The sequence below is a fragment of the Myxine glutinosa genome, chromosome 8 (assembly GCF_964187855.1).
Source record: "Myxine glutinosa chromosome 8, kmMyxGlut1.1, whole genome shotgun sequence".
Classification (NCBI taxonomy): Eukaryota; Metazoa; Chordata; class Myxini; order Myxiniformes; family Myxinidae; genus Myxine; species Myxine glutinosa.
This window is the reverse complement of record NC_136268.1, coordinates 104,957,526-104,973,361: the sequence shown is the minus strand read 5'-3', so window position 1 is coordinate 104,973,361 and position 15,836 is coordinate 104,957,526. Positions and strand designations below refer to the sequence as shown.

Genomic DNA, 15,836 nt, shown 5'->3' with positions numbered 1-15,836 from the left:
ACGTGAATATATAAATAGGTGATTCGGTATTAATTGGTAGGTTTTGTCGAAGGGCAACGACGGAGCGTGAGTTTAATGTATTTAAGACAATGCGCAGTTTCGTGCTGGTTTTATGGTTGTTGTATTGTACATCCCGTACTCGCACCTATGTATGGCGCTAAAACCGAACGTCAATTAGTCATTCACACGTCACGTGCCTCGCTCAGGATTGTCCGAGAGTTTGGCAAAAAACGAGGGGCGGACGAGGCGCGTCCTCCTACGCGGAGAAAATAGTGCGTGCTTTGAGAGCCGACCGAAAGTTAGGCAGAGAGAAAGTAGATCCGTTGGCAAAAGTTTGTGCGAAGTGCGGAGTTGGGAGTCACGAGCACATCGAGACCGCGAGCGGTGCACGCTTCGTAGTCCGGGGAGCGGGAAAGACCTGATAGGGGGTCGCGAAGGGGTGGTGTGCACGAGTTGACCGGTGGGAGTGGGTTCGAGTGGTGTGCGAGAGAGTGTGCCGCGAAAGATTTTCGAGGAGAAAGGGGAAGGAGAAGTGCGAGCCTGAGACGCCGAGTCCATGCGGTTCGGGGCTCGTCGATCCGGGACCCTGTGAACAGATCCGAGCCGAGTCCTGGGATGCCTCGGCGACTCTTCGTCTGCGGTCTGTTGTTCGTGTTGTTACGGACAGGTGAGTGAAGGAGCGTCGGACACGGACGAACAAACGGTGCGCACCGCACGGCGCATTCCGAGACCGTCAGTGCGAGAAACCGGTAAACGGGGGATGAAAGTTTATATAAATGTTACTCCTTCACAGGGAGAACTTTTATATAATGGGTTAAAATGTAAATAATGGGTTTATCATCCACAGATAATGTATATAATAGTTTATCATAGAGACATATAATTGCGAGACATATCATCGAGACATTAATTTATCATTGCGATATAATGCATTGCGATTATAGTTTATCATCTGGAAATAATGTATATAATGGGTTTATCATTGGGATATAATGTATATAATGGGTTTATCATCTGGAAACAATGTATATAATGGGTTTAGCATCTGGAAATGTATATAATGGCTTTATCATCTGGAAATGTATATAATGGGTTTAGCATCTGGAATTGATGTATATCATTGGTTTATCATCGGGAAATAATGTATATATCATGGGTTTATCATCTGCAAATGTATATAATGGGTTTATCATAGAGACATTAATTTATCATTGCGATATAATGCATATTATAGTTTATCATCTGGAAATAATGTATATAATGGGTTTATCATTGGGATATAATATATATATAATGGGGTTATCATTGGGATATAATGTGTGTAATGGGTTTGTCATCTGGAAATAATGTATATATCATGGGTTTATCATCTGGAGATAATGTATATGTCATGGGTTTATAATCTGGAGATAATGTATATCATGGGTTTATCATCTGGAAATGATGTATATATAATGGGTTTGCCATCTGGAGATAATGTAGATAATGGGTTTAGCATCTGGAAATGATGTATATATAATAGGTTTATCATCTGGAGATGTATATATAATGGGTTTATCATCTGGAGATAATGTAGATAATGGGTTTAGCATCTGGAAAATGATGTATATAATGGGTTTATCATCAGGAGATAATGTATATATAATGGGTTTTTCATCTGGAGATAATGTATATAATGGGTTTATCATCTGTAAATGTATATAATGGGTTTATCATCTGGATATAATGTACATAATGGGTTTATCATCGGAAATAATGTATATATAATGGGTTCATCATCTGTAAATGTATATAATGGGTTTATCATCTGTAAATGATGTATATAATGGGTTTATTATGGGGATATAATGTATATATAATGTTTTATCATCAGGACATGATGGAAATATAATGGGTTTATCATCTGGAGATAATGGGTTTGTCATCAGAATATAATGTCTATAAAATGGGTTTATCATTGGGGAATAATGTATATATCATGCGTTTATCCTCTGGAGATGATGTATATAATGGGTTTATCATCTGGAAATATATATAATGGGTTTATCATCTGTAAATGATGTATATAATGGGTTTATTATGGGGGATATAATGTATATATAATGTTTTATCATCAGGACATGATGGAAATATAATGGGTTTATCATCTGGAGATAATGGGTTTGTCATCAGAATATAATGTCTATAAAATGGGTTTATCATTGGGGGATAATGTATATAATGGGTTTATCATCTGGAGGTAATGTATATAATGGATTTATCATCTGAAGATAATGTACATAATGGCTTTAACATTGCAATATAATGTATATAATGGCTTATCATGGTGGTCAACACATATAATGGAGCAAGTGTGTGTATGTTTCATCTACTCTGAGAGGATTTGACCTAGGAAGCTGAAACTTTCAGAGATCAATGAGGCACCATGAAGTTGTGCATGCGCCAGCTTCGTTTGATTCAATTTGGTTGCCTCTTTTCAAGGTTTGAAAGCAGAAATGTCACCCATCTTGGAATTGTCGTCCTTTGAGGGGAGGGTGGGAGCAATTGGAATTATCCGAGATATATTAAACCAGAATGTATTATGTATGCACAGAAGCACCACGCACCTTTTTCGTCATATACGTAACAAGGGTTAATTTTATTTTCGGGAGCGTTCAAAGCAGTGGTCTGTTGCCTATACACCACCCAAATAAAGGGATGTGTCAGAACGTGTTGCATGCTTGGAATAAATAAGGTTGTGTGTGTGTGTGTGTGTGTGTGTGTGTGTGTGCGTGTGCGTGCGCACATGCATGTGAACATGCCCCAAACATGAGCACCATTAATAACATAATGGTGTTTAGTTTATGTATGAGCATTTCAAAGTCCAGCAAAGGTGGAACCTTCATGTTGAGCGCATGCAAGTCCATTCGTTTGCCTCTAATGTGCATGGCATTTAATGAATGATCCAATGTTACCATCGCAAAAGGAGATGTCTGAGTGTTGGTGCGTTTGTGATTGTGGATGAACAGACAGCGGCGGTTCATTCCCCCACTGTAGTTCATTGAATCGATCAAATGAGATTCCGTTAAAATGTACGAACACCCATTTTGTTTTCATTACTCTCTTTCCTTTGTTTGTTTGGCTTGTCACCTGTCCTCCTGAAGAGCCATAGTATGATAATACGAGGTTATACGATGGGAGAGAAGAGGCCATTTGCCCATCTTGCCTCTAATTTATCCACACTCCATTATTCTGCTGTCAGTTTGCTTATTTTTGATTTATAAGTGATGTCCGAGGTGCTTCTGCTAGTGAGAAGTGCGAAGTGGTGGCTAGGACAAAACAGGTGCGAGAGTGATTGAGTTTATATTTTATTTTTTGCAGGTGAAGCGTAGAATGGCAGGCTGCCTCAGTATTATGTTTCCCACGTACCTGTTGTTTAGTCCACCCACCAAATCCCCACCACATGTGGTTTGTTAGAGATTTCATTAGATGCCACAGAGCTTGAGCGAATTACATTTTCCTTTCTCCTCTGGGCAGCTGTCGCCTACTGCATGCCAAGTGTCTCGTATTTTCATTGGGACAGCCACGATTGGTTTGCCTCGGCTGGTTAGTCTTATGTGCTGTATGTTAAAAATCCGGATTCTGACCGACCTATCACATAACACGACTGTTGTGGATTGATTAATATAGCAAATGCATGGTTGCATAATGTGCAGAAAATCATACTGTTTAGCCGTGCCCTTTATGTACTCATCTTGATTGCCCCGTCACGTGTGCCCATGTCAATTGCCCCGTCACGTGTGCCCATGTCAATTGCCCCGTCGTGTGTTCCCATGTCGACTCTGGCCCATTGCGTGTGCTCACGTCAACTTTTCCCCATTGTGTGTTCCCATGTCAACTGTGCCCCATTGTGTGTGCCCATGTCTACTTTGCCCCGTTGTGTATACCCATGTCAACTCTGTCCTGTTGCCACTCCAGGTACAGCTCTGCAGTGCTATGACTCGGTACGACCCTGCATGAATGGTGGGACGTGCCATCGCCTGCACAATGGCATAGGAGAGTGCAGGTGAGAGAACTTGGTCCTCTGATTTGGTTCCACGCACAGGGATTGTTGACCCCATGTTGTACCCTTACCACTGTACATTCAACTTCATTTCACACCGAGCCATCAGATTTTTTTTTTAAAGGCCTGCCCAGTGGTGCTGAATGGTGAAGAAAATGAATTTGTCAAAACTTGTTCTTATTCATTCATAGAAGCTTTTATAGAGTACTTGCAGGGGTACCCGGTGTTGCCCGGTGTTGTTCTAATCCTGTTGGTATTTTGAAGAAATAAAAATGTTTTTGTTTTTTTGTGGGGGCCTAAAACACTTCCCTATGCCCACTAAGTAAGGCAGAGGGTCGGGGATCATTTAATATCACCTTTCACATCTCTACAAAGGCTTTCGCACGATAGAGCAAAAAAAAAAATCCAACTTTTTTTGTTTTTTTTCAATTTTTTGTTGGCCTACACCACCCTGCGGCACTCACTGATGAACCTCTGAAATTTTTATGAAGATCTTTTCAGCCATCTCTGAGAAAAATGGTGACAGACCCACACACACAGACCCACACACACAGACCCACACACACAGACCCACACACACAGACCCACACACACAGACACACACACACACACACACACATACACACAGACAGATACACACAGACACACACACATAGACACAGACACACACACACAGACATGTACACAAACACAGACACACACCACAGACACACACACACACACCACAGACACACACACACCACAGACACACACACACACACACACACACACACACACACACACACACACACACACACACATACCACTGACACACATAGACACACACAAACACAGACACACCACAGACACACAAACAGACACACAGATACACAGACACACACAGACAGACAGACACACACACACACACACACACACACACACACACACACACACACTCACACACACACCACAGACACACACATTCACACACCACAGAAACACACCACAGACACACAAACAAACACACACACACACACACACAGACACACACACACAGACACACAGACAGACAAACACAAACACACACACACACACACACACACAGACACACACACACACACACACACACACACACAAACACACACACACACACCTCTTATAGTATAGATTGGACCACATTACAAATACGATTATTTAGTTGTGATGGTGGTCGCGGTCGTGGAGGCTCATACCGTTGACAGGAGATAGTGTTACTCAGGACTATTCGTTATTTCCATGGCTCGGAACCGATCCTGGACCGGTCGCCACTCCGTTGTGGATGTGAGGGTGTCCACCAAGTAGCCTTGGGAATCGAACCCACATCGGCGAGGGAAAATCGACAAGTTTCCCACCACTGCGGGTGACCACCACTGTGAAGCAATCCATATCATTTGGCAAAAAATATTTATGAGATCAAATTTATCACCAATGACGTAATTTCCATTTTATGGGGTTTTATCGTCAGCTTGAACCCAAGACTTTAAGCAAATGGAAAATTTCTCACCGAATCATCAGCCGAACCAACAATAACAGTCAAATTCTCGGCTAAGTCGAGTCAGTGTAGTCATTGAAGAGGCATGAAACAACACATTTTATTCCATAGTCTTCAAAACAACGTTTTTTGGGGAGGGGATTGGGGGGGGGGGGGGCGCTAAAAGCTCAATTTAGGTCTTTATGGACCTTTCGGTCAAGCAGTTGGTCATAGCAACCCTCCGTGAAGCTCGCCGGTTTTTGTAGCCTTGGGGATCGGGACACAAAAGACAACATTGTACGAGAGGCTGTTGAAGGGAGCTCCGGGTACCGGGGAGAGGAGGGGGTAGGGGGGGGGGACGGGGGGACGTGCGGAGCCTGATAATTGCTCTGTGCGGGGAATTCTTGCAGCGACGGTGGCAAAATGAGTGTGGAGTGATGAAGAAGGTGGAGGGAGAGGGTTTGTCCATTAATTCACAATATGAATGAATGGAAGTAGCTTTGATTCCGGTCACGTACTCGCGACTTGCAACATACAAGTCAGCGGTTGAAATACAGATACTGACGCGAGTTTGAGGGAAACGTGAGTTGAGTTGAGAACTATGTATGGTATTGCCGACCTTCAATGTGGCAGTCTTGGGAGTATTTAACGTTATTATTATTATTATTTAGTCGACCTTTGCACTCTTCCAATAAGCGTAGGGTTCTCCCCGTGTTCCCGTACAGATTTACCTTGGTGTACTTACCTTGGTTACCATTTCGCTGCATGAACGGTGAACTTGGAATGAACGATCACATTAGGTCTCATTGCTGTTTTGGCTCCTCTTCGTTCTTCGAACATTTATTATCATCATTCCTCAGCCAGGAGGGTGCATAGATCACATATTTCCCTGACATTTTGTGTTGTGACGTCTGAACCACGAAGACCCAAGTGTATGTAAAAAAAATAAAATAATAGAAATCATGTCAGAGCAGAGCAAACTATTTTTTTGGCTTTTAAAATGTTCCCAGGAAAATGTGCACACGATAAAAAGCCTCCGGCTGTGGTGTTGTCTCTGCGATTGCCTATCAGGAAGTTTTCCTGCAGAAACAGTCTCCTCCATGGAGAAACGTTTCCTGTCTGAGAGCTCGCCTGCATCATTCGTGTGTGCGTGCTTGAAGAACTACCTCTCTACATTCTGCTGAGACAGAAAATGGACAGATTTTAATTTGCACCTTGTCCAAATCGCCACAAATTCCATGACTTGGTATGCCGGGCCAGTTGCCTTAAATCCAAACGGAGGTCAAACTACCACTGATGGAAGTCGCTGTGGTTTGTTGATCAAGCTGTTCAGCCTGTCGTGGCGAGTACGATCTACCTATCCTATGTGGAGGTATGTGAAGCATTCGGCCTGTTGGCAGCCAGCCTGCCGTTCCCACGGTCGCAGTAGCCCCGAGTGCTCCCCTGGGAAGCCAGGCCTGGAGAGGCCACGGGTCAAGGGACAGCCGCAGGTGTTTTACCAGACTGTCCTGGCCGGCTGTTCGGGTAGGGTGCCTGGCATCGGGCCTCCATCTTGATTCTTCCCGGCATTTACTGTCACTCAAGAATGATTCAGCCTGGCTCTCATCAGTTTCTTTTTGTCTTTCTTTTTCATTTGTCTATGGCTGAAGAATTTAGAGAATTTCCAGGCTCGGCAACCAGTTTCCATTGCAATTTTGTTTCTCCCTTATTGCCCTCAAAAGTCCATGGCGCAGCGTTCTTTCCTGTTCCAATTCCATTAGATAAGCTGATTGGACCGACCCGGCGCACAACTCGGGAGCCACGAGGCCGATGGTGACCCATACATATCGTGGCTTCTCGTCGAGCAGTTGGGGGACTTTCTCCAATCGGTCCACCAAATCCATCTAGTAGTGTGAATGGGTTAACCAGGAAGCCGATGGCAAGCCATACATATTGTGGCTCCTGATTGGGCAGTGACAGGGCTTTTCTCCAATTGGTCCACCGAGTCCACCGAAGGTGAATGATTCATCGATGCAAGATTATTAAACCGCTGTTTTTCATTCCCCCAACAGGCTTTCCATGCAATGTTCAAGTGTATTTTTCCGTGCTACCTGCTGCTGCAATTTGGCAGCCACGGCTTTTGAAATCCAATTAGTTTTTTTTGACTGTGAGTCGTGAGACATGTTTTGTATTTTGAAGGAATGTAAAAGCATGACCCCTAGTTTTGAGGCTTAGAAAATGAAACCATGTCCAAAAATAGATCCACAGGCTTTGGAATGAAGATTTAAAATCGGCCTGTTTCACGTTCCCATCATCCTTCCGAAAGGTGTTTGATCCGACATGCTTCCTGCCATCTCCTCCAGACGGCCGTGCTTTCTGGAATTGAACCTTCCTGGCATGCAGAGAGTGCGAAGTGGAATGAGGATGGGTAGGGTAGGGGAGAGGGCAGCGTGATCAGCAGGAGGTGAAACGTGCGGTGCAGCTATTCAAACGGCGTCCATGGATTTGTATGACTTTCCGTCCAGCAGCTGCACCATGAGCCGCCATCGGAGCACCCTCTGGCATTCACAATGCCGTACACAGAAGAGATTATGGTATCGCGATCTCCATTTCTCATTGTAATATAATACGCCTCAAGTACAATCTGTTACGACCGTTTTGTGCACCGTAATTTGCAGAGAGTAGTTACACATCAACTGGACAGCTAAGGAGAGGGAACCAAAAATTGATGAACCATTATAAAGTGTGCGTTGTTATTAAATGATTCCATTTGCTCTATTTCGTTTTGACAGGTATTGTACCTCTCATTGCCAAGTTACTCCTTGTATGGTCATGTCCCCTCTGTTCATCATCCACCTCTACTTTGTGGAGCATGAAGGGGGCTTCCTTAAATCTGAGCACTGCTGATGTTGGTCTCAATTTTGAGGATATTTGTCTGTGTGTACGTTCACGTGGGCATGTATGCACATGTGTATGTGTGTGTGTGTATGTGTGTGTGTGTTACGCAGTGGAGGTGTCGGAAAGGGGGAGAGTCTATCTTTTAATAATTTTTTTTCCCCTGGGTAGCAGGAAAACTTGTTGGAGAATTGGTCGCTGTTATTCAATTCACGGTCTGAATCCCGGAAGCCCGCAATACTGGAATCGAGTCCCTGTTTTCCACTGCATGTAACTTTTATTCTTCCCACCAAGTCTCTGATTATCGCACAGACTTCCAATGGGTAGGGTTCAAAGAGATCAGATCGAAGATTAAACAAATTGAGATTCAGTGGAGATGGTGGGGGTGGAGAAGGAAGGGAGGGAGATGGAAGGGAGGGAGATGGAAGGGAGGGAGATGGAAGGGAGGGAGATGGAAGGGAGGGAGATGGAAGGGAGGGAGGGGGAAGGGAGGGAGAGGGAAGGGAGGGAGAGGGAAGGGAGGGAGAGGGAAGGGAGGGAGGGAGAGGGAAGGGAGGGAGAGGGAAGGGAGGGAGAGGGAAGGGAGGGGGAGGGAAGGGAGGGAGAGGGAAGGAAGGGAGAGGGAAGGGAGGGAGAGGGAAGGGAGGGAGAGGGAAGGGAGGGGGAAGGAGGGAGGGAGAGGGAAGGGAGGGAGAGGGAAGGGAGGGAGAGGGAAGGGAGGGGGAGGGAAGGGAGGGGGAAAGAGTGGGAGAGAGAATTTGTATTTTAAGGGAATGTAAAAGCCTGACCCAGAGTTTTAATCCACAGAAAGCAAAACCATGTCCAAAAATAGGTCTCCAGGCTTTGGAATCAAGATGTAAATGTGGCCTGTTTATTGTTCCTATCTGAACTGGTGGCTCACAATGCTCGGAACCCTGGTCTACATCCTATATACTATAGGTACTTGCCTATATTCTACTAATGTCCTTCTGATTCATGTAAAGGTACACTGATGTCTACCAATGTCTTTGTCCATGTGATTTATATGCAAGCTCCTCGATGCAAACACAGGGGAATAACAGTGCTGTGAGCGCAATCACCAGAAATACCGACAGTGCTGGCGTGCACATCATAACGACGACGTACGAACACTAGTGGGAGGAAACGTGGTGGTCATGCCAATACAATACGAATAACATACTGGGTTGCTTGGAAATTGGAAATATTATGGAGTGGAATCAGGGTTTGGACTCAGAATTGCACTTGGACAAATCATTTGCAGATGATGACATCACCGGTGTTCCGGGAGAAAGCGGGAAGTAGAGTTAATCAATCAGATGGTATCTTCATGGTGCTTTATGTGTTAAAATTAACTTCGGAACAAAATACTGAATTATCTCGGGTTTCGAGCGTGAAACGCGGGTTGGCCTGTTCAGCGCTGCCATCTCAACAGCTGGCTCCAAACCCAGGTTTAAATCCCGTATATTATAGGTATTTGTCCGTCATTACCTCTGCCACCAAGAGTGGACGGAGGTTATGTTTTCACCACTGTCTGTCTGTTTGCTTCTTTGTCTGTTTGCAGGATACCTCAAAAGGTTATGGACGGATTATGACGAAACTTGGTGGAGAAGGTTGGGTGTGAGATGAGGACAAACGATTAGATTTTGGTGAAGATTCACATCCGGCTACTAGAAATGTGAAGACGGGTGTTAAGCCTGTGTCCCGTCTGCTAGCATTGGCTGGTGGGCTTGATGTATTTCATGATGAATCGGCAAGTTATCTCCAGCACCCTGATCAAATTTCAAATTCTCAAATCACCTTCAGTTTAATGTCAGGCCTGGCAAACCGGTTCATAAAAGACGTACATGCTTTCTGAGAAGCACCGACCACAGATTAATGCAAAGTGGGACGAGGGCAAGAGTGACGCGGTGAGAGGCGGAGGGATGGGGGAGGAAGTGGGGGACCAGGGGTTTCAAGTAAGAGACAGTTATCTTCACATTCTGTTCCATTACTTTTTTTAAAGTTTATTTTTTAAAAAAACTAAGAAGTTTAATTTCTCCTTCTACCGCTAATCTTGACATCTCATGTTCTTCGCAGTGATCATTCAGACCATTGAGATATTTTTTACACTTATGAGTTAGCATCTTCTGATTGTAACATGTCTATCATGAATTGACACATGTCTGCTATCATTGGCTTTGTGGATGTTAAAGATCCCACATTTTCTTTTGACAATATTGGATGAGCTATCGACGGCACCTTGAAGACATTGCAACTTCCTGACGTGACTTCACTGCAATGGCAAACCATTCGATGTAATCATTGCCATGAGACTGCTTTGGCAAAACTGACCCCACCTTCAGACAGAGATGGGGATGTGAGAGAGGGGAAGGGGGCGGGGGGAGCAGAGGGAGAGACACAGGCACAGGCATGGGAGGAGAGGTGTGGGTAGAGGGAGAGGGTCGGGGGGAAGCGGAAGGGGAGACTTAACAAATGGCAATACCTGCGTGTTCGGAGAAGCCATAATAGATGGAAACGGTTCGATCAATATTTGCTCCCAAACAATCATTGCATTTGTTGAATTGGAAGAAATTGGAAGAATTGGTTGAAAAGGAAGAATTAATAATCTTTATAACTCTTATTCCTTTGAAGTTTTTATGAGCCTTGACCCATACAACGACATCAATGTATAATTTGTTTCTGTGTAACCATGGCGTGCTCATTCAGCTTCCATAGCAGATGGCACACGTGATCGTCGGGGCAGAAAGGCTCCTCCTTTGATGTCACGAAATGCTCCGCATTGGGTGCGTCCAACATAAGCCATTCAAAGTTTGATTCGGCAACCGGATCGGTGTGGGAAGCCGAGATTGGGTGTGGGAGGGGGTGAAGGAGGTGGAGGTATATGTGGAGGGAATTTTGGGGTTGGAATATCGTCACAAATGTTACAACCCCCTCACCCTCCCACACCAGCACGATTCCTACTCCCTCCTCCCCCCAAAGGGAGCAATCCGCCACGTGCTTAATGTCATGGACTGGGGTTTGCTGGTCTGGGAATTTGCCAGTCCCAGCGCACTAATGAATGGCAATTAATATCGCACTCGCACTCACGCACACACACACACATCACAATTTCTCAAACTCGGTGTAAATTCGAAAAAATAAACGGGCTTGCTGATTCGTAAATTGCTCCAATTGCAGCGGAAATGTGCAGAGTAATGCCACGTCGCAGGATTCCGTTGCTGAGGTTCGCGTGATGCGCCAGGTTTCGATGTAAGAATGTTCCCCCCAGGCTGCGGCAGCTGGACCGGTTGAGGGCACAATGGATTGGGCCAGGCTATCGGCCGGGCTCGGGGCCTTGGGCTCGGCGGCCTGTGTGTGGTCTCGTGGGGACAGCCCAGGGCCGATTAACCCCTTTGTGAGCATCTAAGCAACAGCTTGGCCGACCAAGGGCCACAGATCTTTCCCCAAACAGGTTAAACCGCCTTTTTAACCAATGGGGATGGAGTGAATGGTTGATTTGCCCTTTCACGACTGCTATTTTGAGACGGCACAGGTGGCAGAGGACAATCTGCAGCGATTTTAATAAAAGGAAATATTTATGAGACAAAAGGCAAAATGTTCCAAACCGAGGTGAGTATGTTTTCTTTACAACGATCGAACAATGGGTCGTTACTTCACACCATCGACGAAATGTTGAACACACCATGTTTACACATTCAATTCCCAAATGGTGTTTGGCCAAACTTGGAGCCATCTTTGTGCAATCGGGGTGAGAGTGGCGGTGAGTTGTGACTAGCCTGACCCTGGTTGCTTGGCGGAGGGTCAAGGGGTGCCAGGGTCGTGGCTTTGAGAGAGCTCTCCTCCTCTCCATAGCCCCCATCCACACACCATAACCCCTCCCTTGAGGGCATGCCGGCCTTCTTGGCATGCTGACCATGCTGGGAACAGCAACCAGTACAAAGGCCTATTACCTCGGTAACATGGGCCTGGGAGCCTAGGGGGCTTGGGTGTGCGGGAAGACGGATAGTCTTAACCGTGAGTGCAACAGGATTTTTTCCAGAGCTGGAAAAGTGAGTGAAGTCGTTGAATTGAAGAATTGGGCACGATGGTTCCTTGGTGTGAATACATGTCATGAGGAGTTAAGGCTGAGTTAAAAGTTCGAAATTGAAGACCAGAGAGGAATTGGTTGATGAATAAAAATATATATTATTGTGGCCTTGAGAATTATCCAATATTTATTGTGAGATGTGTTAAAATAATACCTTGATGATGGTTGGTTGTTTAGGACACAACTGCTAATTGTTGAAGTATTCTGATGCTTTTACAGGTGGTCATTCAGTCAAAATGCCTGTTATTGTTTGCCAAATACCTGAATTATGTACATGAGGACCCTGATCTTTGAGTGGTTAACGCCATCATGACAGACCTTTGACCTGTGACAGAATTATTTTGAGTATGGGGCAGCATCGCATCAGACAAAAATCAGTAGGTACAAATCAATCAGACAGCGCAAATCAACTTGGTAGTTGGCTCAAATCATGTGGGTAGTTGGAGTGAATCACGTGGGCAGTTGGAGTGAATCATGTGGGCAGTTGGAGTGAATCATGTGGGCAGCTGGAGTGAATCACGTGGGCAATTGGAGTGAATCACGTGGGCAATTGGAGTGCATTGTGTAAGCAGTTGGATCAAATCATTTGGGCAGTTGGAGTGAATCACGTGGGCGGTTGGAGTAAATCCCGTGGGCGGTTGGAGTGAATCCCGTGGGCGGTTGGAGTGAATCCCGTGGGCAGTTGGAGTGAATCCCGTGGGCAGTTGGAGTGGATCACGTGGGCAGTTGGAGTGAATCATGTGGGCAGTTGGAGTGAATCATGTGGGCAGTTGGAGTGAATCATGTGGGCAGTTGGAGTGAATCACGTGGGCAGTTGGAGGAAATCACGTGGGCAGTTGGAGGGAATCACGTGGGCAGTTGGAGTGGATCACGTGGGCAGTTGGAGTGAATCACGTGGGCAGTTGGAGTGAATCATGTGGGCAGTTGGAGTGAATCACGTGGGCAATTGGAGTGCATTGTGTAAGCAGTTGGATCAAATCATGTGGGCAGTTGGAGTGAATCACATGGGTGGTTGGAGTAAATCCCGTGGGCGGTTGGAGTGAATCCCGTGGGCAGTTGGAGTGAATCCCGTGGGCAGTTGGAGTGAATCACGTGGGCAGTTGGAGTGAATCCCGTGGGCAGTTGGAGTGAATCCCGTGGGCAGTTGGAGTAAATCCCGTGGGCGGTTGGAGTAAATCCCGTGGGCGGTTGGAGTGAATCACGTGGGCGGTTGGAGTGAATCCCGTGGGCGGTTGAGTGAATCACGTGGGCGGTTGGAGTGAATCAACAATGCGCAGTTGTCGCCAATCAGATTTTCATGGATGAACGGTAAGTCAGTAATTACAAAAGGTACCTGGTGATAAGTTAAGACGATGACATAAACACATGTTCTGTGGATTCCACAAGTAATTAACATCTGCTGATGGTACTTGGTGTCATTGCTGAGTGTATTTGTGTCATAGAGAATGGTAGTTGTGGTGGGTCCTGCTGTGATCATCTATGACATCACAAAGGGATTAAAAAAATTGTTCAAATGCAGTGAACCTGAGAGACTGTCTTGTAGAACACCTGTGCCACTTCATTGTGGGACAGGTGACCTGCACAGCTCCTTGTTGTCATGATTCTTGTAAATTAAGTCATTCTGGTTATTGAGCTTATAAATGACGGTTGTGAATGAAATGACACGTGATACACCAGCACCCTTCTATTTAACCCTATATTGGTGATGCGATACACAGCCGGACTCAGGATGGATTGATTATATGAGGTTTAAATAGGTTTGTGATCCCCAAATGAAATTCCTTGACTTCCTGCCATTTCCACCCACTGAAACCTCCCCCTCTCCCTTCGCCTTCATTCTTCTCCCTTTGTAAATATTTGTTTATTTGCCAATGTCTGTGGATCTGATGCTTTTTCCATTGTCATTTATCTCTAACCGTACCTAGTCCTCCTTATCCCATTTCATCCCTTTGTGATGTGTTCCACTTGTAGGAGATAAGAATTGGGACATTGTGTTAACCCATGGTAGCTGCCCCTGTAGAGATTACATGTTTACATGGTGCTTGGACAGAGATTCAGTTAAACTATTTCAAACCAAATCGGTATGCTTCGACATTTATTTTCTTTCTCTTCCATCCTTTTCTTTTATCCCCCACCCCCCCCCCTTTTTACCTCAGCTTCCCCCTCTTTCACCACCACTCCCCTCCCCCTTTCATCCTCAAATATAATCTCACCTGTGTGCACCACATGTCATTTCCAGGTGCCGTAGTGGATATGTGGGTGCATATTGCCAGCTACCAGATCCGTGCCTCAGCTCTCCGTGCCAAAACAGAGGCACATGCCACGTGGACGTACGTGCGGGGGCAGCTGCATACACCTGCGAATGTCCACTGGGTTTCATGGACAGTCTTTGCCTGACTCCGGTGGACAATGCATGCTTGAGAACACCATGTCATAACGGAGGCACCTGCCGCCTCCTCGACCTACAGCATTATCAGTGCCACTGCTTGCTTGGTTGGACAGGTAAAAAACAATGATGGAAATGTGATTCTTCTCATTATATTGATTGATTAATTTATGTATGTGTGTTTGTTTGTATATATGTATGTATGTATATATGCATGTTTGTATATGTAAATATGTATGTATGTATGTATGTATGCATGTTTGTGTATTTGTATGTATGTATGCATGTTTGTATATACACTACATGACCAAACGTATGTGGACACCCCTTCTAATTAGTGGATTTGGCTGTTTTAGCCACACCCATTGCTGTGATAGGTATATATAATAAAGCACACAGCCATGCAATCTCCATAGACAAACATTGGCAGTAGAATAGGCCGCACTGAAGAGCTCAGTAACTTTCAATGTGGCACCGTCATAGGATGACACCTTTCCGACAAGTCATTTCGTCAAGTTTCTGCCCTGCTAGAGCTGCCCCGGTCAACTGTAAGTGCTGTTATTGTGAAGGGGAAACGTCTAGGAGCAACAACAGTTCAGCCACGAAGTGGTAGGCCACACAAGCTCACAGAATGGGACCGCCGAGTGCTGAAGCGCGTAGTGCATAAAAATCGTCTATCCTCGGTTGCAACACTCACTACCGAATTCCAAACTGCCTCTGGAAGTAACGTCAGCACAACAACTGTTTGTCGGGAGCTTCATGAAATGGGTTTCCATGGCCGAGCATCCGTACACAAGCCTAAGATCACCATGAGCAATGCCAAGCGTCGGCTGGAGTGGTGTTAAGCTCGCCGCCATTGGACTCTGGAGCAGCGGAAACGCGTTCTCTGGAGTGATAAATCACACTTTACCATCTGCCTGTCCTACGGATGAATCTGGGTTTGGCGGATGCCAGGAGA

At 45.4% G+C, this 15,836-nt stretch overlaps 1 protein-coding gene across 1 annotated transcript in view; it reads left to right on the top strand.

Moving 5' to 3' along the window:
* The first annotated feature begins 279 nt into the window (after positions 1-279).
* LOC137418004 (neurogenic locus notch homolog protein 1-like) overlaps positions 280-15,836 on the top strand; it is an 84,453-nt gene continuing 68,896 nt past the window's right edge. Inside the window, exons 1-3 of the mRNA XM_068103948.2 lie at positions 280-667; positions 3,958-4,045; positions 14,732-14,994. Of these exons, the coding sequence (XP_067960049.2) occupies positions 616-667; positions 3,958-4,045; positions 14,732-14,994 (403 nt within the window). The 5' untranslated portion in view covers positions 280-615. The remainder of the gene's footprint in view (positions 668-3,957; positions 4,046-14,731; positions 14,995-15,836) is intronic.